Source organism: Myxine glutinosa, chromosome 13, assembly GCF_964187855.1.
Source record: "Myxine glutinosa chromosome 13, kmMyxGlut1.1, whole genome shotgun sequence".
In the NCBI taxonomy this organism is placed as follows: Eukaryota; Metazoa; Chordata; class Myxini; order Myxiniformes; family Myxinidae; genus Myxine; species Myxine glutinosa.
In genome coordinates, this window is record NC_136273.1 from 57,707,302 (window position 1) to 57,732,752 (window position 25,451).

The 25,451-nt window shown below is 42.0% G+C and overlaps 1 protein-coding gene across 1 annotated transcript in view; it reads right to left on the reverse strand.

Annotated features, from left to right (window-relative positions):
* LOC137438368 (voltage-dependent P/Q-type calcium channel subunit alpha-1A) overlaps window positions 1–25,451 on the reverse strand; it is a 387,802-nt gene that overhangs the window by 196,831 nt on the left and 165,520 nt on the right. Inside the window, exons 13-22 of the mRNA XM_078767016.1 lie at window positions 21,238–21,350; window positions 19,658–19,770; window positions 18,997–19,128; window positions 18,062–18,134; window positions 14,729–14,846; window positions 14,405–14,472; window positions 9,111–9,217; window positions 8,224–8,468; window positions 7,174–7,530; window positions 6,906–7,011 (exon numbers count right to left, since the gene is read on the reverse strand). Of these exons, the coding sequence (XP_078623142.1) occupies window positions 6,906–7,011; window positions 7,174–7,530; window positions 8,224–8,468; window positions 9,111–9,217; window positions 14,405–14,472; window positions 14,729–14,846; window positions 18,062–18,134; window positions 18,997–19,128; window positions 19,658–19,770; window positions 21,238–21,350 (1,432 nt within the window). The remainder of the gene's footprint in view (window positions 1–6,905; window positions 7,012–7,173; window positions 7,531–8,223; window positions 8,469–9,110; window positions 9,218–14,404; window positions 14,473–14,728; window positions 14,847–18,061; window positions 18,135–18,996; window positions 19,129–19,657; window positions 19,771–21,237; window positions 21,351–25,451) is intronic.

Here is a 25,451-nt window from a genome sequence, read left to right on the forward strand (position 1 = left end):
TTGTAACCCCATAATATAATCAGTTTATCTTTACATCTTACTATAATTCACCAAATGTTCGTCCGTCCGCCTGTCCGTTTGAAGGTACCACAAAAACGGCTGAAACGATCGCAACGATATTTTGGGTGGGTAATCCTGGGACCTCCTGGAGTAAAATAGGCTATATTGTTTTTCCAATTTTTCCAATTTTCCAATTTTCCCAAACACGATGGAATAATATTTACCGATATAAACAGTGATGTGGCTTTTATTGAAATTCTACAAATACTGTTTAGATTTTGATGAGAATTATGAACCTGCCGCGAATGCGGAAGTGGACAGATGACGGCAATGCGCGGGTTTGATAATATCCAAATACAACCGTCATTCAATCGTAATGTTAAATCGTTAAACGTTAATTCTGTTAATCGTTTTGTTAACGTATCAATTGATGACTGGAATTGAGTGAATACAATTACGATTTTGAATTCGTAATTGTGTTCACCCAACCATACGGAACTTCACATCAGGATTTAAATATTTGTTTATGTCACGAATGTTGTTAAAAGTTTATTTTTTATATTAATGCTATTTAATTTGTGATTGGAGTTATGCTGTTTGGAATGAAAAAAGCGATATCGAGTTCAAGTGAATGACGGAATGCCGTGATGGTTTCTACTTTCTAAACGTGAAAATTGCGGATCGCCATATGCAGATTCGCCATTGACTGGGTATAGAACAAACGTCGAACGGGTACGTTTTTCTAGGCTCCTTCATGAACTTGCTGTCCATGTCTGACGTGCGACTGAAGGTGCTACAGGAATGTGGAATTTATTGGTTTCATGCTTTAGTATTCGCTGTTTCTGCATTGTCTGTTTGCTCCTGGCCTCCCACCCGTGCGTAGCACGGGCACCTTACTAGTCATTATAATACTTGCACAAAGTTTGACTTGGTTTCCTTCAGTCGTTCTTCGTTTATAGTGGCAACGAAAACCTATTACAGACTCTGACCTTTAACCTCTTGATACCAAAATCTAATCAGTTCATCTTTGCATCATAATACGTATGACTGCAGGTTTGAAGACTGCTCGACCTTCCGCATCAGGTAAAAGCTTCCCGTTTCTTCTTCTTCTTCTTTCTATCCCCCGCGCATATATAGTGAAGTCCGTATTTGATCGTTGCCTCAAATTAACGCTCGAATTTCCATCTGCGATATCCCTATATTCACCGAGGAGAATCACACGACAATATATATACAAGGTTGGTCAAGTATATACTTGTGATATACTTGTACCAAGGTTGGTCAAAACCACATCACTGGTTCACAAGTTAGCTCGGTAACATAAATTTTACCTCTTGACTCCATAATCTAATAAGTTCATCTTTACACAAATATACATACTTGTACCAAGTTTGACTTGGCTCCTTTAAGCCATTATTAAGTTATCACAGTAATGGAAACCTATCACGGACAGATGGACGCACAGCCGGGCAGACAACTCGGAAACATAATGCCTCCAGAAAATTTGACAGTGGATGCATTAAAAACACCGACGAGACAATGTACATATTACGCATGCCACAATGGTAGAGTATTTGCACACCCCTTAACCACTGCCTACACTGCTATCTCCCCCCTCCCAACCCCTAACCCCCAAGCACCCTCCACCAGTACCTATCCAAATGAGACTGTGATTTGGTCAATATAATTGATGCCATATTCATATTCATGTTCTTTATTGTGGTCCCCATAAAAACATGGAAATTTTCCTTCCACTAGCAATTCAAAGACAAATAAATATCAATTCAAAGAAAGGGGTGGGGTTTTTTTTTGTTTTAATACTTGGGCTAAGGCTAGTAATAGAGCTTCCACACACACACACACACACACACACACACACACACACACACACACACACACACACACACACACACACACACACACACACAATGACGAGACAAACACTCAACACAGCCAATGAGCTTGGAGGAAGTGCTGTCACTGCCGTCACTTCCTGGGATAATCTGGGTATCAGCGACGTCATAATAATGGCACCGCTTTTCTCACCGTACCCAGTGGGGCATTTCCTCAAGAGGAATTTCCTCCTCCCCATGGAAGCCAACCGACGTGGAATGTCCGTGCTCTATCCTTTTCAAGTAAGGAAGCAGCAAGTACCATTTTTTGTACGAAGCAGCAAGTACAAGTCTTTGGTATGACTTGAACCAGTCCAAACCGGATGGGTGTTTTTTAATGAGACGCCATCTCCTTATTGGATGGCTGTTGGCTCCCTACGGGAGCTCATTCTCCCTTTGCCAGGTGTTGTTTTTGGTCCTGGCAGGGTGTCACAGTCACCCTCCCCATTAGCAAAGCCAGTGAGGTGTGTTGGTTTTTTGGGGGGGTTTTTTTTTGTATACAAGATCGAGGCTCGTGAAAGAGCTAACATTAATCACACAAAAAGTCAAACCGACACATAAAACAAAAAATAAGGGGAGCGGTAGACAAGATGGGGAGAGAGGAGGAAGGACACAAACACAACATTTGAGAGCAGGGACATCGGGAGAAATGTGGGAGGGGGAGGGTTTGGGGGGAGGTGGGAGAGGTATAAAACATATGAACACTGCAAGGACTTCCAGGAAAGAAGTTGGAATTTCAAAAAAAGAGTATCTGGGGTGAATTAGCGGGGGTAGAAAAGATCAAGGTTTTGGATGGGGGACGATAAGAGATGGTGGTGAACAGCTGTTTTAAAGACCTGGAGGGAGGAGTGGGATTGAAAGGAGTTGGGGAGTTTGTTCCAGAGGTGGGAGAAAAGGAGAATGAAAGAGTGAAGGTGAGCAGAGAGCCTAGATTTTGGCAGTTTTAACACAAGAGGGTTGCAGGCAGATCTTGTGCGACCTGAAGGAATATTTGGGGGACAAAGCACAGAGAGAGCTGGGGGAGCAAGGCCGGAGAGGAGTCGGTAGAAGACAGAAAGACCACCAACCTGCCTGCAGTGAGTGAGTGAAAGGCCCTCGGAGTTAGCTTCATCGCAGGAGATTCCAATGATTCTGAAAGCTTTGGTTTCAACAGCGTGAAGCCGAGCTAGGTGTGAGGCAGGAGCACCGGCCCAGAGGGGGGAACAGTATTCCATTGAGCTGCGGATGAAAGCCTTGTATGTGGTGAAGAGCTCAGGTGTGCCAAGCAAGGTCTTCGCATGACGGAGGATGACCAGTCGGCGACTGGCTTTGGAGGCCAGCTTGGAAATGTGGTTTTCCCAAGAAAGATCATGGCAGATAGTGAGACCCAAAAGCTTGAGCGACAGAACTTCTTGGAGAGGATTGTTGAGAAAGTAAATGGGAGGGTTTTCCAGACGGTCTTTTCGGAGAGACATAGTAAGAGTGTGAGATTTGTCAGGATTGAAAGACATGTTCCACTTGTTTGACCAGTCTGTGATTTTGTTCAGGTCTGCAGAGAGTGAGGAGGCTGCAGACTGCCGATCTGAGGGATGAGGAATGGAGCGGCAGATAGTGGAGTCATCAGCAAAGAGATAGAGAGGATTTTCCAGAGAGTCGGAGAGATCATTGATGAAGACCCGAAATAGCACAGGGCCCAGAACACTACCTTGGGGAACTCCAGCCAGAACAGGAAGGGGAGATGGTTTAGTCGCCGACATCCCGACAACCCGTGTGGGGTGCAACCCACCCTTTCCACACTCACATTAAACATGTGAATTGAATTTGGGACAAGAGATAGTCGAAAGCGTGAGGTGGATATGATGGGTCTCGTATTCTTTTGTGGACCTTCAACACGCACACTTCTTGTACAAGGTACAAATTGACAGAATATCTGTTCGTATCACACACTGGGAAATCTTCATGGGTCTTTCCAGTTTCTTCACATTTTCTTTCGACAATTTTTCGTTTTCCTAGATATATTGACCCGATTTCCGGTGGAGTTTAAACATACTGTGTTTACTATCAATAAACAGGTGCATAAATATGCTTGCTCTTTTGGGAGCTTTTCCACACAAATAAAAGCCATTTGTTTGTTTTATTTGTCTTTCCTCCATTTTAACCGAAACGACTCTGTTAAATCGTTCGAACACAAGATCAACATTTTTCCGTCATGGTGTTGAACATAAATTCCACTTTGCACCTCCTGTTTTAAGTTTTCATGTTGTCTTAGAAATAAGGAGTCCAAACCATTTGACTTTTTTTTTCTCTCTTCAAGAGAGGCTTATCCATGAATGAATAATGGATGAATTCCATTAATTAAATGCCAACTTGCAGAAAATTGCAGCCGGAAATCCCATAATCTATACTATATATAGAGACAGAGAGTCTACATTTGTCATGGGTAATCTCAGTTATCACCGCGAGTAGGGAGTTATCCTTGGCAATATGGCAAAAAAAAAATGTAAGACCCTTTGGACATTTTAGAGCCCATTTGCTCTTTTGTCCTTAGAACCCTTGAAGACCACTTAGACACTTTAGACCCCTTTATATCCTTTTAGACCACTGATGAAACCAAAAACGAAAAATGTTTTTGATGTCTTTTCTCGACCACCATACGTGTCACATCACAGGTTGCAATGACGAATCGAAAACTGATATCCCAAAGCGAAACTGACGTTGGAAAGTGAAACAAACTACTGATCTACGGATCATCGAAAGCGAAACCAGAATTAAATACTGTGAGAAATACCGAATTGAAATTGCCAAAAGTAAAGCGATGGGGAGTCCAGACAGAAGGGGTGGGTTGGGGCTGTAAAAATGACGTGGAGAGGGACAGGTGACAGGAGGTGGTCGGTTGGCATGGAAAGAACTTCGATGATCTTCAGTCACGAAGTAGGCTCAAAAAGTGCCTACATCCATTTCCCAGCTGAAATTGCATAATTTTGCCCTCACTTCCACGCAGTACTTTGGGGGTACAAGCATGGATTAGAAATATTAGCTGGTGGAATGGAATGAGGTTGCGTTACCGACTCCATCCACTGCAAAATTTGCTCACCTCATATTTATGCTGAATTCCAATTCCTACCAATATTCACTTTTAAAAATTGCTCATTTGAGGTGAGAAATTGACGAAACCGTCGGAGATGGGTACTCTTCTAGTCACATACTATTTACAGTAAAGAGAAAGCGACTCTCTGCATCACTGAAGACCGATATTGTGACAAAACAACAGCTTAGGCCAATGACAAAGCACAATAAAAGCCTTGAAATCTGTTATTGTCATGCATTGAGGACCAACATAGCGGTGACGATGCCCGCTTTGAGTCTGGAAGGTCGGCGGTTTGAACCCTGACCAGGCCATATCAAAGACTTAAATGGTACGTGTTGCTTCGGAGCTTGATGCTCAGAATTAAAAATGGATAGAGCAAGGACAAAAAACCATATGTTGGCAACATTGCGCAGGCTTGATGGGCCTAATGGTCTCCTCCTGCATCAAAGTTCATTGCAAGGGAACTCTTATTATAACCCGACAAAAGAGAGTCCAACAAGTTTAAATCTCGATTATTCCAAGCGTCAATAACTAGACTTGCAGCATCCGCAGACGAGAATGGAATCCGGATACTGTTGCAACTGGTTTACGATGATCATCTAATATGTAACATCATATTAGTGGAGCAAGGCAAAATGCAAAATTAAGGCAAAATGGAGAGGATTGTCATGGGGTCCGCAAGGCTAACCCTCGCTCGAGCAGGGAAAATGGCCTTAAATTGCCTGTTGTTGTTGTATATTAGTGGAAACTTAAAACTGCACATTAAAGATAAAGTAGGAATTGGGAAAGAAAGGCAGCAATGTGGTGGCTCGGGAGGTGCACACATGTTTGTTTTGAAAAATCTATTGATGCATTCTGTCTCTAATATCCACAATTGAAGTTAATAAATGCACTTTGATATCTTTGTGATGTTTGCCAAGTGCTCGCTATGTATTGCGCATAGTTCTTGGCAAACAAAGTAAAGGAAAAATAATAATGATAATAACCGTTCACACCTACTCAATTCCTTTTGGCCAGTTTTAAAAACTTATTAGGATTTGGGTTCGTAAACTGTATATGACAGAACAAGTGTATTTGGTGTATGTTTTCATTTATTTTGTAGAACGCTTTGGCTTTCGGCACTGATGATGTCCCAAAGATAATAATTGGCTGCATGGATTATGGACTTTTGTTAAGAAAACAGAATAGGGGTGGAGGGATCTAATGTCATAGTTTTTTTTTTTCCAAATGAGGGGTGGCTAATTTGCCAGTTCTGTGAAAAAGTTGAAGTGGAGGCAACAGGCCCGCAAGCCCCAATAGGACATCCATGCCTATTTTGCGGAGCTATGCAAGCTCCACTCTGCAAAACAGTCTAATATTTGATAACTACATGTCCAACAATTGTCTAAACACTTGTGTAAAATTTGATAACTTATCAAATGAACCACAATTAATACAAAATTGACTTCTGTTGATTATACTGTATAAGTGCTATCCACACTGCCCACTCCTCCCACCCCAAAATTTCCACCCCACCGGTGCACATTGATATATGTTCTGTCGTACCATTACATGGTAAACTATTTTGTCAAAACATCAATGTTATTGGCAAAAATAGGAACCAAATTGGATTGTCTTAAACTGATTTTTTTCACTATTGGACTATTATTGGACTACTGGACTATTATTTTTAATGCATTTGTGCAACATTTCCAAGGGTACCACATAACACGGCACACTTTCACCTTTATCTCGCCATGCTGAGCAGGATTCCAAAAAACCTGGGTCACCAGGTGAACGGCTTTGACACTGTCGGGCAATTGCAGCCGAAATGCCACAACACATTGTGCACCAATTGCAGCTTCTTAAGCGCTGAAGACATCAAGATTGTTGATTTATATCCGTTAGTCACAATTAAATTGATGCTTTCATTCCTCATTTGAAGTGAAGTAGGTGGGTAAACTCACGGGTTATTGGAGCCGAAAATAAACATCGAGCTGAAAGGGAGGATCAGTTTGGAGCATTTTCGATCCGATGATATCTGCTCCATCTTGTCAGGAAGCATGTCGGGATCTGTAGAAGTGTGTCACGGCAACACAATGAAAGAAGAAAGAGTACCATGCATGCACTTGGTATTTTGATGAACATATTTCAATCTCTCGATTTACGTCATGAAGTCAAATGTGAGTGAGGAATGAAACTAATCAAGCGGTGCAGTTCAATTTAAATAATCACCTTGTAACTGAACCGACTCGCCCGATGGAGCTGTTAATGTGACGGGGATGTTAACAAGACCGGATAGAGGGTCCACATGGCTATGGCCAGACCCTTTCACATCCGTATCGTCCCCCATCAATGCTGTACGGCCTATTTTCACAGTGTGCCGGAATCTTCTCGGTTCAGGTGGGGCCTGAAGTCCATTATTGACTTCAGACTCGCCTCGCTCTGTGCTTTCGCTTCTGCTTTCACCTCCACTCTGACTACCTGGACTATGGTTTTGACTGTGGCATTCATTTCGTTCTGCTAGTTGTGGCTCGGCACGGATGAGAGCAGGACTCATGTATGGCGATCTAAGAAGACACTTTCGCTCCCCTGGATGTGAGTGTACAGGTGAGGGTGGGAGAGAAATAATAAATTACAATTGGATAATACTTCCACTTACGCAAAATTACAGTTATCCTATATCTCTTACAGACTGGTTGGGCTTATCATTGTATTAAAGCTTCACAAAAGACTGACAGGATAGTCGAGATGTATGCACACTCGGCTCTAAGCTCCAAAATGGTACACTGGTGCTTAGCAGGCAGGGCAAGGCATGAATGTGTGCATCGTCCCTCGGATACACGATAACTTGGTGTCCAGTGCCATTAGTTGGTGGGCGTTATATATATATCCCAAGAAGCATTTTGTGTTGAGTGGGAAAGTTATCACCAGCACCGTGGACAAATTACAAATTCCTGCTCTATCCTACAGGGGGAACTGCATCAGCGGCACAACGGCACACCCGGAAAATTATGTTACCGGCAGCTATATACTGCAGATGCAGGAAAAGGAAGCTTCACGAAACCCCACCAACCCATAAATTAAATACTTTGAATTTGTTGAATGATTCAAGAAGAAACAGAGCAATATCAATATCTGGTTATCTCAAGCATATTTCTTCCACTTTAAAACTCAAAAAAAACCTACTGATAATTTAATTCCCGACTTGCTTTCTGAGCATTTCTCGATTTGCTCAGAAGAATCACATCATTTAAGCAGAGTACAGCTATTCTTGAACGTCACCTTTCAGTTCCTCCGTGCTCCTCCTGCGCAACGACTCGGAAGCAATCGGCCGGGCAAGGTGTATGCACGGTGTGCCGGGCGTGCTGTGCCGTGCACTGTCCAAACTCCCTCGGTAACCCAGGGCGAATGCAGATGCAGCAAGCTCCCCGTAAAGTGCCTCGGCACTGGCACGCAGATTCTGCCTCCGCAGTGCACTGGTGCGCTGCTCCCACACAGTGCGCGGCTTGTTGTGGCGCATCTCCTTCCTGACCCAGACATAACCGTATTGATGTTACATCATTTAAGAAAAACATCACATCAGATTTAAGTCATTGCTTTAAACTTAACACAAGGAGGTCCAATTTACACATGGTGTATACACAAACACTGAGGTTTTGAACCCCAATCCCAGGTCACCCTCACAACTGACATCAGTACCAAGCCAATCTCATTGACCTCCCATTGGTAGTCAGACTGGGAATTTGTAAGTTGTTTCATCCAAATGCTGGCACACTCGTCGCTAAAAATACCGCAGGATCTTTAACAGACACCAACTTATGCTAGCAGAGGGGTGCCAAATTTAACGTCCAATTGATGGATGGCACACACATTGATGTATCACCTTGCATGCAAAACACCAGGATGATCATGTTACAGCTTAGCTGAGATTCAGACTCAGACTAGACAGCTCAGAGACGAATGCGCCTACATCCAGGCTATCCAAACAGCCCTCATTCATCAAAAATTAGGCATCCATTGAAAACAAAAACTTTTTTTTAAAGTGTTTGTCTCAAGTGCAGAGCATAGACAGACACATCCAGTGTTCAGTGCAGCAAGCTTCCGGCCGTGTACATTTACACCCCATACCCCCCTTTTCAAACGCTGAATATGCCTTTGATATTTCTTACGCAGCAATGGACATGTTGGCAGCTGAGATCGGGCTGACTTCAGCCACCTCTCGTGCTTTTTGAATGGCCAGCTTCTGTGTGGCTGCTTCCTCTTCCTCCTCCTCATCCTGCTCACACACGTCTTACTGCTCAACTTGAAATGCACCAGTTAGTTTGCAACACAATGTCAAAGCAATGCTTTCCAAACATAAGATGTGCTGAATACGGTTCGCCCTCTTAAGATACAAACGCAACAGATTGAAGCAACTGTTGAAACATCTCACAATTATATGCTTCACTGAAGCATATTCAGCACTGCAGCATCTGTGATGGCTCATCATATGTTACAATAGAGGCTTGTATGCAAATGAGGAGTCCACTCGGCCATAACAAGGGGCACACGATATGGTTTCATGAATTGTACTTAGTGGTTTCGTGTCTTGGACAAGCAACATGATGTTTTGTTCGATCAGATGAATATTTTGCAGTTACCATGACAGCTAGTTCGCTATTGATGAGTGTGATCAAAGGATTGAGTTAGCTTGACAGGTCATCCGCACGATATACTAACTGTGCAGCCAAATGTCGGTAAACTTCTACAGGCTTGTTGTTTCCACTGACCAGGAATTTCCGAATTGTTTGCTGTTCCACTCTCTTTGCCATGTCATTTGCCACCATTCTATTTTTTGTCTGATGCATTCAAGCAGGAAACACGTGGTTATGGGTGTTGCTTCCTGACACTGTAAAGATAAATTGTATCAAAATATTAACCTACACACATTAACTCTGCTTTATATAAACAAAAAAAGTCCAGGTCAAACTCGAGCCACTACTCTTGTAATTGCTCTATATACCCTCTGGTTAACTTCCAATTAGGCTATTTTTAATATATAATTTCCGATGATATCAAATGCGAGAGATCACATACACTCATGGGGTACACTCATGGGGTACATGGGTACACTCATGGGGTAGCAAATAATGTTGGCCATTGGAAACATACGTATTCAAAAGAATGGAGCATTTCAGAATTGTATTTGAAAAATATTAAAATCACAAATTCTTTGTTTTTCAAGAAAATTTAAATAGAATATTAGTTTATCAAGAATTGTAGACACAGTGGCTTAACGGTTAAAGTGGATGGATCAAGACCTTAAGGTCCGGAGATCAAGCCCCTGCAATGCCATAAACAACAAAAGGTGGGTTGATTCAGCCTGTATTCCTTCTCAGGTCGGAAAAACGAGTACCAGCTCTGGGAAAAAGAAGCCATTCAATGATCCTGTGTTGGAGTGCCGACCCGTCCATGATTGTGCCACCAAGCCAATGAAACTGCCTAGGCAGCCCGACGCGCCTGATGGCACGAAATGAATGATTGGTTGGTTAATTGGTTATTAGTACTGGCGTCCTTTGGTTGTTGAATGTTATTGCAGCTCGTACACAGGCAAACAAAACCTTTTTTAACACTGTAGACTGTGTGTTGCAAAATGCATCATTTGTAATTAACCACTTTGAATTATGCAAAATCAGTCCCGACACCTCAGTGGCCCTTACCAAGATTTTCTTTGCATTTCTGATGAGATCTCAGGAGATATGCGATGGATATTATGCAAGGACATACATGTAAGATGTGCTTCAAATTTGAATATATAACCGAGTATCAAATCTTTCTTTGTTACTCCTGTGTTGTACTTTTGTGTTGTTACTTATGACTTTGCATTGAACCACTGGTCCATTGTGGGTGAGGAGATGAGAGTCCCAACTCAGTCAGGTGTTGAACTTTATAAATATCCATCAGCAATCCTTCAGGGTTGATGATGATCTCTTCCATAGGCCAGAGATGGGGATTACTGATTGGGAAAGGGGGTGCAGGGTATTCAGATGATATTGTAGAGGGGGTACACAGTGCCTTCAGAAAGTATTCACAACCCTTGGCATTTTCACATTTTGTTGTGTTACAGCCTGAATTTAAAATGGATTGAGATGTTTTTATCACTGATCTTCAAATAATACCCAATAATGTCAAAGTGGATTTTCTTTTTTCTTACAAACCAATTAAAAATGAAAAGCTGAAAAGTATTCGGGTCAATAAGTATACAATCCCTTTGCTATGACACTCCAAATTGAGCTCAGGTGCATCCAATTTCCTTTGATCATCCTTGAGATGTCACTACAACTTGACTGGAGTCGACCTGTGGCCAATTCAATTGAATGGACATGATTTAGAAAGAAACACACCTTTCCATATAAGGTCCCACAGTTGACATTGCACGTCAGAGCAGAAACTCGACCATGAAGTCCAAGGAACTGTCCGTAGAATAGAATTGTAGAATAGAATCGTAGATAGAATTGTGAGGAAGCATAGATCTGGGGAAGAGTATAAAATAATTTCTAGAGTGTTGAAAGTTCCCCAGAATACAGTGAGCTCCATCATTAGGAAGTGGAAAGAATATAGAACTACCCAGTCTTTTCCTAGAGCTGGTCGTCCGACCAAACTGGGCAAGAATACCCTTGGTCAGGGAGGTGACCAAGAACCCAATGATTCTGCCAGAAGGAAAACAGTCTCTGCAGCCTTTCATAAATCTCAGCTTTATGGGAAAGTGGCCAGACGGAAGCCACTCCTGAGAAAAAGGCACATGATAGCACACCTGGAGTTTCACAAAGCACGTGAAAGATTCTGAGAGAATGAGGCAAAAGATTCTGTGGTCTGATGAGACGAAACGTTAACTCTTTGGCCTGAATGCAAAGTGCTACATCTGGCAAAATCAAGCACAGCTCATCACCCATCTTACACCATCCTTACCATGAAGCATGGTGGTGGCAGCATCATGTTATGGGGACGCTTTTCAGTGGCGGGGACAGAGAGACTTGTAAGGATAGAGTGAAAAATGAATGGAGCCAAATACAGCCAAATCCTTGAGGAGAACCTGCTTCAGAGTGCGAAAGATCTTAGACTGTGAGGAGGATTTACATTCCAACAGGACAATGACCCCAAGCATACAGCCACAGCAACAATGGAATGGCTTCAGAACAAGAACGTGAAAGTCCTTGAGTGGCCCAGCCAAAGTCCAGACTTTAATCTCATTGAGAATCTGTGGAAAGACTTGAAGATTGCTGTTCACCGACGCTCCCCATCCAACTTGACAGAGCTTGAGCAAATCTACAAGGAAGAATGGGAGAAACTCCCCATATCCAGATGTGCAAAGCTGATACAGACACACCCAAGAAGAATTGAAGCTGTAATCGCTGCTAAAGGCGCTTCTATGAAATATTGACTTCGGGGGCAGAATACGTTTAGTGAATACTGAATAATTAGGAAGGGGGGATAACAAACAATAAAAAGGCAAAGGGCTCACAAATTCATTTTCAGAAAGGGAAACTGCTGTTTTACGACAAGTGGCACCAGCACCTGAGAGTTCATTTTGAATTGCATATAGTGTGTTCCCTGTTATGGCCTAACGGACTCCTCGTTTGCATACATCCTGCTCCAAAACATGGAAACAATGAGAAACCCGAAACGATGTCTCAACAATGAATGAAGCATGCTCCTCCCTCAAAAAGTCTTCTGCCCACCACCACCTCATGGTCTCACCCATTTCTACCATTGAGCTTTGCTACACCAGCTGACACCATTCCCCCTTTCACTGACAGCTTTCCTCCTTATGTCGCGGTGCACCTGCAAATTCTTGTCCTTGTGTTTCCGTTCCTCCATAATTTGTCTCTTGACTCTTTGCCCCCTGATGTAATGCTCTTCCATGATGAGCCTTGATACCAATATCAAAAGCACAGGTTCCACCCTGCAAACTCATCCTCAAAACCATCCTAACTAACCCGAACCTGACATCAAGAAGTGACTGCCAGAATTGGGCACAGCAAATGTCACACAATGCAACAGCATCATCACCATATGGATAAAGACCTATGAAACAGAACCAGGAACTCTTCGGGCCAAAACGTTTCAAAAGCAGCAAAGTACATGTAAAATATACCTGGGTACATCAATAACACAAATAAATGAAATAAGTGATTCAGCTGTAAATTAATTAATCTCATCCCCAGTAAAGTCCTGGAAGGAGATATCGCAACATCACCTCGAGGCATCAGAGAATAAATAACCTGGACACTCAAAGCTATCCAGTTTGGGCTCCACAAACAATCACTCTGCACTGAACCTGGTCATTACTCTAAGCTAAACATGGATACAAGAGACAAATGCAAGAAAAAAAGGTTGCCACCATCAAGTCTGGCATGTTTGAGCTCTGGAAGAGGATCATTGAGCACCAAATGGAAAACTCTCCAATGGGCATTCCTACTAGGGACATAAGATGGTTGTGATGGTTGAAAAAAAAAAATCTCATCCAGCCTTCTGAGAGTTATTGGCCAATTATCTGAAAATGTTTTCTCAAATACCTTTTCCTTTACCTAAAGTCATGAGTCATGAGTTGAGTCACTTTACCTAAAGTCAAATCACCTCATGCTACTATTAATTTGCAATTGGTCACTGGCTTTGACAGCAATACAATTTTTTACAATGAAGCCGAGGCATCAAAAAACTACATATATCGAACAAATACTTTCAAATGCAGCACCTCACCACAATTAGAGCATTTAAATTGCATCAGATGTGGCAATAAATCCGAAGTGTTGCTCCCAGCTTACCGACTCAATGACAGAAAATGCCATTTGCATTTTTGCCGCCCCCATCTACACCTCGTTTATAATCTCGTGCCGACACAGGCATGAGAAGACACTTTTCCCAGACTTAACACTCCACTTCCCTACTCTCCTGACCCACCAATGGCAAACTAGGAAAATGGACAGCAAAATCATCTCGTGTATATATATATATATAATAACCACCTTTAGAGGCCATTTTTCCCCGCAAGCGGGGGTTGGCCTTTTTCGGGAACCGTGGTTGTTGTTGTTTTTCGGTCCCCTTTTTGAAGCAATGTTTTAAGGCCGGATGCCCTTCCTGACGCCAACCCTTTTTGCCGCCTTTAACGACAAACAGGGAATTACCAGTGAACTGGTCCTCAATTAGCCGACCTCGGAAGGATGACAGGCTGAGTCAACCCCCCTGGCATTAATTCAGCGATCGACCGGGATTCGAACCCAGGATCCTAGGATCCTAAGCTGACACCCTAGCCGCTAGCCCAACACCAGGGTTCAGGGACAGCAAAATCATCTCGTGTGATGTCAACAAATGTCTTCCTGCATAATTTTGTTGCATATATGTTAAAAGCCGCCATCTACAAAATATTCACCATTGCAGTTAATATAATCATGTCATTATGGCCTCAGATCTCAAAGGAACAAACCTTGGTGAGTTCCTGAGCATTGGCTAGGTTGTCTACAGCGATGGCAAGAAATACATTGAGGAGTGTGTCTGTTAGTGGGTTTATCAAGGAATGATGATCATTTATAAGGAAACAATTCCATACTATCTCTGTACAGCCTTGATGGTTATAAGGTAGGTTTAAGGTATCAGACTTGGTTAACAATCATCTGTGCGCTTCACTGTTGTGTTGATGAATGACCATCTGTTAATGAGTTATGCAGCTGTCTCGTATTATTTATCCATTGCACAAGGATATAAATGATTGCTCAATATTTCAGAGAGTCTGAAAGCTCAGAGAGGATACAGTTTCCAAAGAGTGTAAGGACAATGAAGTAAAACGAGGCAAACATTCCTCGATTGACACCTCCCTGCGATACAATGGCATCATACATGACTATGTTCCAATCTTCTCCTGTAAGGATCTGGCAGAGAATGGGGAAAATAAAAAGAAACAATTGGGGTTATGTGTAGAACAATTGCTATAAGAGTCTTAATTTTCTTTAGATTTACAACAACTTTTACAAAAGAAAAAAAATCCTTTGTTTATGATCAAAGCTGTATTTTGAACGAGATGGTGGTCAAGAGGAAGATTCTCTCCAGAGTTAACATTAACATTAACAGCAACAACTAGAATGGCACTCGCTAGAGCGCATACCACCAAAAGACTGAACAGTTTACGTTTTGTATCCCATTGATAGGCCGGATCTGGATTCGGAACCTCAACCTTGTCACCCAACTAACTCATCCACCTAGTTTTGTCATAACTTGTCCACAACCTTTTGAAAAATAATGCTATATATCGTTTTTGGCTCCATATCTTAATAGTGAAGATTCACTTGAGATCACTTTAAGAAGTTCTCGTATCCGGATTCAGATCTTCACCAAAATCAAATCAATTTGTCATTGTCACACAACCAACCTTTCCACCGAGTTTAATCCGGATCCGTCCATAACGTTTTGAGATATCATGCTATCTATCGTTTTTGGCCCAATCTCTCAACAGTGAAGAATCACTTGAAAAATTCTAGCATCGGGATCCAGTTCTAGATCTTCACCAAAATCGAAACAATTCATCCTGGTCAGACACTCAACCTCTCCACCAAATTTCGGCTGAATCCGCCCACAACCTTTTGGGATATCCTGCTCACAGACAACCAAACAGATAGTTGATATACATATATATGTACATGTATATATATATATATATATATATATATATATATGGAAATGCACCATGAGGGAGAGCATGTTCATGTACACCTAGGAATCCCCAGACAGTTATTTCGTTAATTTATATGGTAGGTGGACCTTTGCCCATTGTCTGGGGCTTGGGGGTGAATGGTAAATGTGTTGTGAGGTTAGTCTGTGTATTCCTGGAGTGACGTTTCCCCATTTTCTGCTTTTAATCTCCGAAATCCACCAATAATACGCTTCACCAAACGTCAATTCTACAACCCCTCCCTTCACCACATCAATCGTTCCTTCAACCCCGTTAAATCGGTATATTCTCGTCCTTTGGTCCTTTTGTACATTCATACTCACTCTGACTCCAGATCACCCCAACCTCTGTCAAAACCAGTACGGGCAAACAAGTCCCTCATCATTTGGCACAATTAATCCTCCGGGCTGGTCAAATTACCTTCCCATATTCTTCCTTTGCTGCTTCTTACATTCATCACACAGGACAACGCTTCTCAAACACACCAAGTGAAAGGAACATTTCCGTGCGCAAATGAGTGGAAAACATTGCCAGTGGACACCGGGCCAGTCAATTTGGCACGGTGAAGTCCCTGGTGTATCACGCCATGTACACACACACCATATGCTTGCATCACAATACTGACACTACACAACACCAAACCCTCACGGCTCAAATCCCCCCACCCCACCCCCTCTCGCAACATTTGGCCCGACGCAACCCCGCTTGGTAAAGTGAGGTAAGTGGGGAGTCAAATCAATGCTCCGAACTTCCTCTTTCTGATCTTCTCGTCTTCTTCCCGAATGAGTGATGGCACCATGTCTTTCATGCAAGCAAGTCTGTATAAGAGGGAAATAAGTAAAAGGGGTAAGTCTGCTTTTCTGTGTCTTTTTCCCCTTCGCCTTTGGCTTAAAAATATGTGCTTGATGATTGACTGCTTGTGTTTGTATGTAAATAAATACTTGGTACATTTTCCAATCTGCCTGATTCATTTCCTTTCTTTCATTGATCAGACATAGTGTGTACATTGTGGATAGACTGGAGTTTTGCCCTACTGTTTCGCTTTGGTAGCGCTTAGCCAGCTTTAAGCCACGGTTGTTTGGCCGTAGTAGTTGGAAGACAGTTGAACGCTGAAGGCGTGGACCCTATCTAGCTCAGGTAGTTGAGAGAGATTACACCTTTTTACATGCTTGAGAGATTAGGCCCTTTTGACCCCTTAGACTTAGAGAGTAACTGCAATTGGAATGTAGCCTTTAGACCTTTAGATGATCTAGAACCTTTTAAGCACACACCACACAAACATCTATGGTCTTATTGCAAAACACTGACGATATATTTTTTTCAGCACATAACAAGTGAATCCTCTTGGATTGCGCTGAGGTTCGGGCATGGAATTTCTAGGAGGAAGTATAATTTGTATGCAATGAAAGTACATGTAATATGGGATCGAGTAAGATTTGACATATCCACTTTTGTTATTCCCGATTCCTCATTATTTCAGAGTACATAGGCATAATGAAGAATATGACAATAAAAATCAGTATACAGAATTATTTTATTTAATTAATGCAAAGGAATTGGAAAGTCCGCCACGAATTTTTAATATATCTCGCCATTTTCCCGTCTGTTATTTTAGGCGGTGTATGACCGACCGTGCAGCGATTTTAAAAAAATATATCTTGGCAATTTTTTCAACCGAGTCTAACACTATGTTAGCGACTGTTAAAAATGAAATGATATATCGAATTAGAATTGAAATAAACCTGTGTGAGGGAGAAAGACAGCACGGGCCTAACTAAGCAGGCCTCAAAGCTATGCGAGTTAATAAAATGGTGGATATTTGTTTATGAAGCCTCTCCCAGAAGTCCCCCAACACGAACCAATCAGGAACTGCCACGCCCACTTATATGATCTCAGAATTCCTGTGACAGGAATTAGCGTTACACTGGCTGGAAGTCAATCGCTAGAGGCGCTTCCTCAGCGCCAATAAACAAACTCGACCGACCCAAGGAGTTGATTATATATAAAGACAGATATTTCATTTTTCCCACTGCAACAAGCGTTATATCCCTAAGAGTACATGGAAATCCATTGAAAGTGTTTTTCGTTTCATATTACAACGATTTATTTTATCACGTCTCAATTAATAAATTTTCCATTGGACTCATACTCTTGCATCCCTGCTGTATGTGTGTATATATATATATACACATATACACATATACACACTGTATATATACACAGTATATATACATATATATACACAGTATATATATATATATATATATATATATATATATATATATATATACATATATATATATATACATGGAGAAAGATCAGGAGATATGCATGGACATAGGAAGAGAGACATCGGGAAAAAAAAAAAAAAAGAACAAGGTGAGAAACAGAAAAATAGACAAAATCAGCTGCTCTTACTTGGAACACTGTCATGATAGCAGCAGGAAATGTGTCAAAGTGTGTATCTCGTGGCTCATCCTCAAACGTGAACCTGGCATGAAAATGAATACAGATCAGTTGTCCATGGCAGTTAAAGTGATTGTGCAGATAAACTGTCAAGTCTTCAAAGTCTGCTATATCATTGGTACCAATACATCTAGTTTCTTTGGGATCTCAAATTTTGCTGCTTCACTGTAGGAAAAACATCATAGGTCGACACGTAGTTCTGAAACGTCAAATTATTGCTTTCGTCAATGCAGCCAATAAAATGTGAATCTGAACGATGCAGACATTTATTTATTGGAAAACTAGGAATTAGTAGTGATAAGCGGATCATTCCAACTGATATTCTTAATATTCATTATATTTGGAAGGTTTTTTATTCACATGTAAAGTGGTGAACATGATGCCAATTCATAAGAAGTAACAAAAGCTGATCATTTCAATGAGTAAAAATGATCACTTATTCAAACAAGGGCCATAATCACAGCCATTGGCAAAGCCTGTTTGAATGTGATCTTCGGTTTCAGTTTGAATTCTGGCCAATATAAATAGTAATGTACTGTATGTGTGCTATTGTTTTTAAGTGATAATGTCAAACAAGTGTGTTGGACTATAAAACGAGATCAGAATGTTCCATGTCTTGATTTTTCCAATATTTAGCACTCAACTCTTTCTCTTCTTGATTTCATTGAAATTGCCCTAATTGGCATCCTATGAAGTTCCTGAGATTCCTCTTCTTTCTGCAAATGTTCCTCAAGGGAGCATTGCAAGACAATTACAGTATTATAGCTCACTGAAAATAAGATTTATTTCCCTGTTCCGTGATCGAGCAAACTCGAGCGAGACAAGGAGGTGAGGAACCAAACTCTAGGAGCAACAAAAGTAAGCAGCAATTCATCAAATGTACTTACATGCCTCCAAAGAGCTGCATGCCCAGAAGGGCAAACACGACGATAAACAGGAACAGCAGAAAGAGAAGAGACACAATCGACTTCATCGAGTTGAGGAGAGAGACAACCAGATTGCGCAAAGAAGCCCAATATCTGCAGCGGATTACGGGGGTAACAAGGAAAAAGGTCAACGAGGTATGGCAAATGAAGATCGTTGAAGGTCGAGAGGGAAGGATGAAGAACTGAAATTTGTCATAGAGTTAAAGGGAAATAAATTAGAGAATGCGAGCCCAATTGATGAGACTACAAGTGCAGCAAAAACATTCAGGAATAGAAAGAAGAATCCATATGATTGGATAGAGAAATTGTGAAAATCAGCAATGAGGCAAGAATCAAAAACTTTATGGACAGAAAATAGTGGTGCGACCAGATTAGGATGTTTTAATGATTACATGCATAGAACCAAGAGTAAGTATTTAAAAGAGTGCATAACCAGGTTATATAGCTTACAGTGGATCCGAAAATTTATGAAATATATGATGATAGATCGTCATGCAGAATCATACACTCCGACACACGGACCAATGAGATTCAGGACTTTCACGAGCAGACGTGGTTTTACACTGACATGACTCCCAATATCCTTTCATTAAACATGTCTTCAGTGTGCAATGAGACCCACTTTGTGATTTTGAAGATACGAAGCAGCCTCAAAGCACGGAGCACCCGAAGGCCAAGGGATGTATTTGGCTGGAATAATGACCAGATGATCTCAAAGATGCTGCCCAAAATGACCTGAAAAGCATACACGAGGAACTGCAGCAAAACATTTTCATTTCAACAGCCAACTCTTAATGCTTTGCACAGTTGTCATTAGCCTCGCCAATTGTGTGTGTGTGTGTGTGCGTGTGTGTGTGTGTGTGTGTGTGTGCGCACAAACACTCACTATTATAGAGTGCCTTCAAGAGGCCCACTTTAATATTGCTCCACAAACAGCCTTAGATTTTTACATCTAACTTCACGATAAGTTTATTTTGTACCTTGAATTTAATTGTGCGAGTTTGTCTGCACTAACAGTGGTTTGAGGTATGCTGCAAGACCTGTGGGCTCAACTCGCGGTGGTGTGCCCAGCTAGACTTGCGCACGATCGGACAAGGTTTGTCGATATTAGCCATAACATTTTAATGTCTAATTTAGCCACAAGTTAATTTTATACCTTTGTGTGGATTATGTCCAAGTTGGTGTCTGATCCTGAGTGTCTGTCAGGACTTAGCTCTGCAGTAGTCTATTTTGTATTCAACCCAAGGCATTTTTAAAAATACCATCAAACAAACAGCTTTGTGTAGCAATGAAATCACATTATAAATGTTATATTTAAAATACAAATTCCGAATTATAAAAACGTGTTTATTAATCTATAAGGGGGTCACACTCAGTGGCTTGTGTGAAAGGAGTCACCTGGACAAATGCCCCGGCGAGACTCGGCATCGGTAAATTCTCAGTCTTGTTTGTTTTGTGACCGAATGATAATGAATTGGAAAATAACTACATGTACAATAACGTGTAGAACACGTACGACCAGCTCTAGAGAATGGAGTCACATGTGACAAATGCACAAAGCTGGTGAAAGTTAAAAAATAAATAAAACCTATTGTGCAATTTCAAGAAGGTATCATTGATCCAGCGACTGAATAATTGCTGAAATGTATGTTTCTTGATTGTCCAAATTACGATTATTTTTCGATTGTCCAAATTAGTTGCGTTGTATTTCTTATAAAGAAGTCTCTATTTAGAACACATATGAGAGAATACTGAATGTGAAAGAAGCTCAACGCTGCTGTCTATTTGGTTTGGGGTATTTTGCGTGACGAACTTATATCGCTGTAGCATTTTAGTGCCCATGCCAAGTTGCCCTGAGGGCATTAACAATCATCCACATTGTGTGGATTGACATCACGTATGGGCAAGACAGGGCAGGACAGGCCTGCTCCTCCCCAAAGGTCATTTATGAGCCTAATGAGAAGATAAATCAACAATCCAACAGGGATATGGTAATTCTCCAGAGACCAGCTCAGGTTCCAGAGCTTAGAATGCAAATCATTAACACTGCTGCGTTTTTGGCTGGATTTTACCCACAATCTTTAGGATGCTGCTCCAGTGTCTTCATGACCAGTGCCCAATAAATAAAGCAATGTTTTGCATATTGATTTCAATGGTGGCTTGCAAAAGGTTAAACCTGCATTTAGCAACATGGCTGCTCACTCCAAAGTCAAAGCAGTTGAATGACGAGTGAAAGTATTTCCGTGTGCCCAAGCTGTACATCTTGAGTGCCATTTCCATGAGAAACAGGCCCAGAAATACAAACTCGGCCTGGTCTGAAATGCAAGCAACACAGAAAATGGATTGATGCACGAGTGCTAAATTCAGCATCACCACAACACATCATCACCACATAAATATCACGTAAAGCACCATAAATTCACACATAAATTCACACATAAATTCCACATAATTCCACATCATCACCACATAAATTCAGCATCACCACAGGGGGCATATATTTATTACGTATGCGAATATGGTGCAATTTCACCGCTTCCTCCCCCGCCCCCCCCCCCTCCCCCCCATGCTCCCCAAATCAAATTCCCAAACATCTGCTCCATACATATATGCCCGATCTCTTATATTCCAACTCCCAACTCCCAACTATATTATCGAAGCTTCCTTCCCCTTCTCCCCCCCCCCCCCCCCCCACACACCTTCCTTTTTTTTCTTCTTTTTTTTTTGTATACAAGATCGAGGCTCGTGAAAGAGCTAACATTAATCACACAAAAAGCCAAACAGACACATAAAACACAAAATAAGGGGAGCGGTAGACAAGATGGGGAGAGAGGGGGAAGGATACAAACACAACATTTGAGAGCAGGGACATCGAGAGAACTGTGGGAGGGAGAGGGCTTGGGGGGAGGTGGGAGAGGTATAAAACATATGGACACTGCAAGGACTTCCAGGAAAGAAGTTGGAATTTCAAAAAAGTGTATCTGGGGTGAATTAGCAGGGGTAGAAAAGATCAAGGTTTTGGATGGGGGAAGATAAGAGATGGTGGTGAACAGCTGTTTTAAAGACCCGGAGGGAGGAGTGGGATTGAAGGGAGTGGGGGAGTTTGTTCCAGAGGCTGGAGAAAAGGGGAATGAAAGAGTGAAGGTAAGCAGAGAGCCTAGATTTTGGCAGTTTAACCATAACCTCTTTAACCTGTAACCTCTTTAACCATACGGTATGTTTAACCATACAGACTGACCCGAATGCTTAACCCTGTGTTTCGCTTCGCGAGCGCAGGGTAACAAGATTGTGGAGCAACTGATCGCAAATAAGGGAAATGAGACCATTTCGCCCAACATTGCCATGGTGTACTCCAGGGTTAAATTTTGCTACAGCTTTAAATATCAATCTTCGATAGGGTTCCACGTGAAGTAGTGACATGGGCATTGAGGAAGTTAGGAGTGGAGGAATGTTTGATCAGAGTAGTGATGGCAATGTACAAAAGAGCGCGCACAGCTGTAAGGACGAAGGACGGGAACAGTGGTCAGTTTGAGGTGAAGGTGGGAGTGCATCAGGGTTCGGTACTAAGTCCACTACTATTTGTAGCTGTGATGGAGGTGCTGGCTCGGAACGTAAAGAAGGGTTTACCGTGGGAGTTCTTGTATGCAGATGATCTGGTGTTGATTGCAGAAAGTATGGATGGACTGAAGGAGAAGATGAACAAGTGGAAGGAATGTATGGAGACGAAAGGTCTGAAGGTGAATATCGGAAAAACAAAGGTGATAGCAAGTGGTAAAGCATGTGGTGAGGTGGAAAGAATTGGGAAGTGGCCGTGTGCTGTGTGCAACAAGGGTGTCGGAGAGAACTCAATTCAATGTACAATGTGCGCTGAGTGGGTTCATCAAAAATGTAGTGGTTTGAGAGGGTCATTAACCAGTGTGGCAGCTACATTCTAATGTAAGGTGTGCACAGAGGGAGCTGCAGATAGAGGAAAGGTTGAGTTGGATCTTAGAGACGGCGTGAAGCTGGAAGGTGTGAAAACATTTTGTTACCTAGGAGACATACTGAATGGAGAAGGTGGATCAGACTCGGCAACGGTTGTTCGAGTGAGATGTGCATGGAAGAAGTTTCGGGAACTGAGTGGCGTGCTGATGAGGAGGAGAGTGTCGTTGAAGCTGAAGGGAAAGGTGTATGCTGCATGTGTGAGAAGTGTTATGATTTATGGGAGTGAGACATGGGTAATGAACGTAGAGCAGCATCGAAGGCTGGAAAGGGTGGAAATGCGAATGGTTCGGTGGATGTGTGGAGTATCGTTGAGAGAGAGGAAGCCAAATGATGAATTGTGAAAGATGATTGGAATAGAGCCTGTGATTGATGCTGTGAAGAGGAACAGCTTGAGATGGTTTGGTCATGTGTTGAGGAAGGATGAAAGTGACTGGTTGAGAAGAGTGATGGAAATAAATGTAGAAGGAAGTACAGGACGGGGAAGACCTAGAAAGACTTCGCTAAAGATGGTCAAAGAAGAAATGCGGGCAAGGGGGTTAACAAGGGGCGATGCAGAAAATAGGGTAAAAATGGAGAAGATTGTCATGGGGACCGCAAGGCTAACCCCCGCTCTTGCAGGGAAAATGGCCTTTAAAATGCCTGTTGTTGTGTTGTTGTTTAAATATCAATCTTCTTGGACTGTCTGGCATAACACTCTCACTATCTCCCTCCGAAAGGACCATTTGGCAAACCCTTCTATCTACTTTGCCAACAATCCTCTTGAGGAAGTTCAGTCGTTCAGAATCCTAGGTCTCACTATCAGCCATGATCTTTCTTCGGTAAACCACATTTCAAAGTTGGCCTCCAAAGCCACCCGCCGACTTGGTATCCTGCATCATACAAAGTCTTTCCTGGCATACCTGAACACCTATCCACCTTCAAGGCCTTCATCCACAACTTGATGCAGTACTGCTCTTCTCTATTGGCTGGCTCCCCTGCCTCACATCTTGCTTAACCTGATGCCATGGAAATGAAGGCCTTCAAGATAATTTGATTCTCCCCTGATGAAGCTGAGTCTATGGGCCTATCACTTCACCATCGCAGAGAGGTCGGTGGTTTCTCTGTCTTCTATTGTCTCATTTCTTCTCTTGCACCCTCTGCTCTTTCGGGGCCTTGTCCACTTGTCCACTTGTACCCTTATCTCCCCTACCCCCACACCTCCCCCAGTTTTTGCACATAATCCATGATAAACCCCCTTCTGCTCAAACTATGTAAATCCAGGATCATTGCTCACCTCCATGAATTAATACCTGTTTTTCCCCACCTGTGGAACCAACTTCCACATTCTCTTCAATCTCATTCATCCCTCCAGGTCTTCAAGACAGCTGTTCACCATTATCTCAGATCGTCCCCAATTCAAAATTATGATCTTTTCTACCCTCGTTAATCACCACACCGCCCCAATCCCTCCTCCTTCCAAATTTCCAGTTTTCCTTCCTGAGAGTTTTCTTTAATATCCATTTTGTCCACCTCAAATGTCTTCACCTGTCCCTGTTCCCACCCACAACCATTGTTTTTTTCCATGTCTGCGTCTATCTTGGCCTTCAACTCTGCTGTTCCTTTTGTCCTGTTGTGACCTCATTCGTTCAGTGTACTAGCTCTTCCACAAGCCTTGACTATATATAGTTAAAATTATTCAAAGGTAAAGATCAAGGCCATCTGAAACATGTAAAGCACCTATTACGTCACAGTTATGAAACGTATCAACCAAACTTGTTATGCATAACATTCATTTATGTAAACCACTTGATAGGTGCAATTTTAGACAAATTGTCACTTTGTTGTTTCCGTGTAAACTATTCCTTATTTGCATTTCACCAGTATCGTGGTAAGAACGACATATTTACTCCCACCAGGGAGTAATGCATTCGATCGTGTCCGTCCGTCCGTGTGTGTGTGTGTGTGTGTGTGTGTGTGTGTGTGTGTGTGTGTGTGCGTGCGTATGTGTGTTCGTATGTTCGTGTGTTTGTGTGTTTGTGAACAAGATATCTGGAAAAGTTCTGAACGGATTTGGATGAAAGTTGGTGGGATGATTGCCCTTGGGATAAGGAAGAATTGATTAGTTTTTGGTGAAGCTCAGGATATTATTCGGGATCCAGGAATTTTTTTGGGAATTTTTTTTCTTCTGTTTTACTGCATTAAAGCTTTTATTCTTATTCTTAAATGATGTTTTTCTCCTCTAATTCCGAGATATATCAAAATTAATTCTCTGACAGTAAGGGCCTACTTTCTTTTTCATTTATTGTTTTGGGGAGAGGGGATGTTAAACAAAACGTATTATTCCAACTTGACGCACGGCGGGAGTATGCGCTCTGCTGAGTGGCGTTCCAGTTCTTGTTTATTTTACCAGAAGCACTCGCTCATGCTCCCCCACCCTTGCAGGAGGGGGAGTT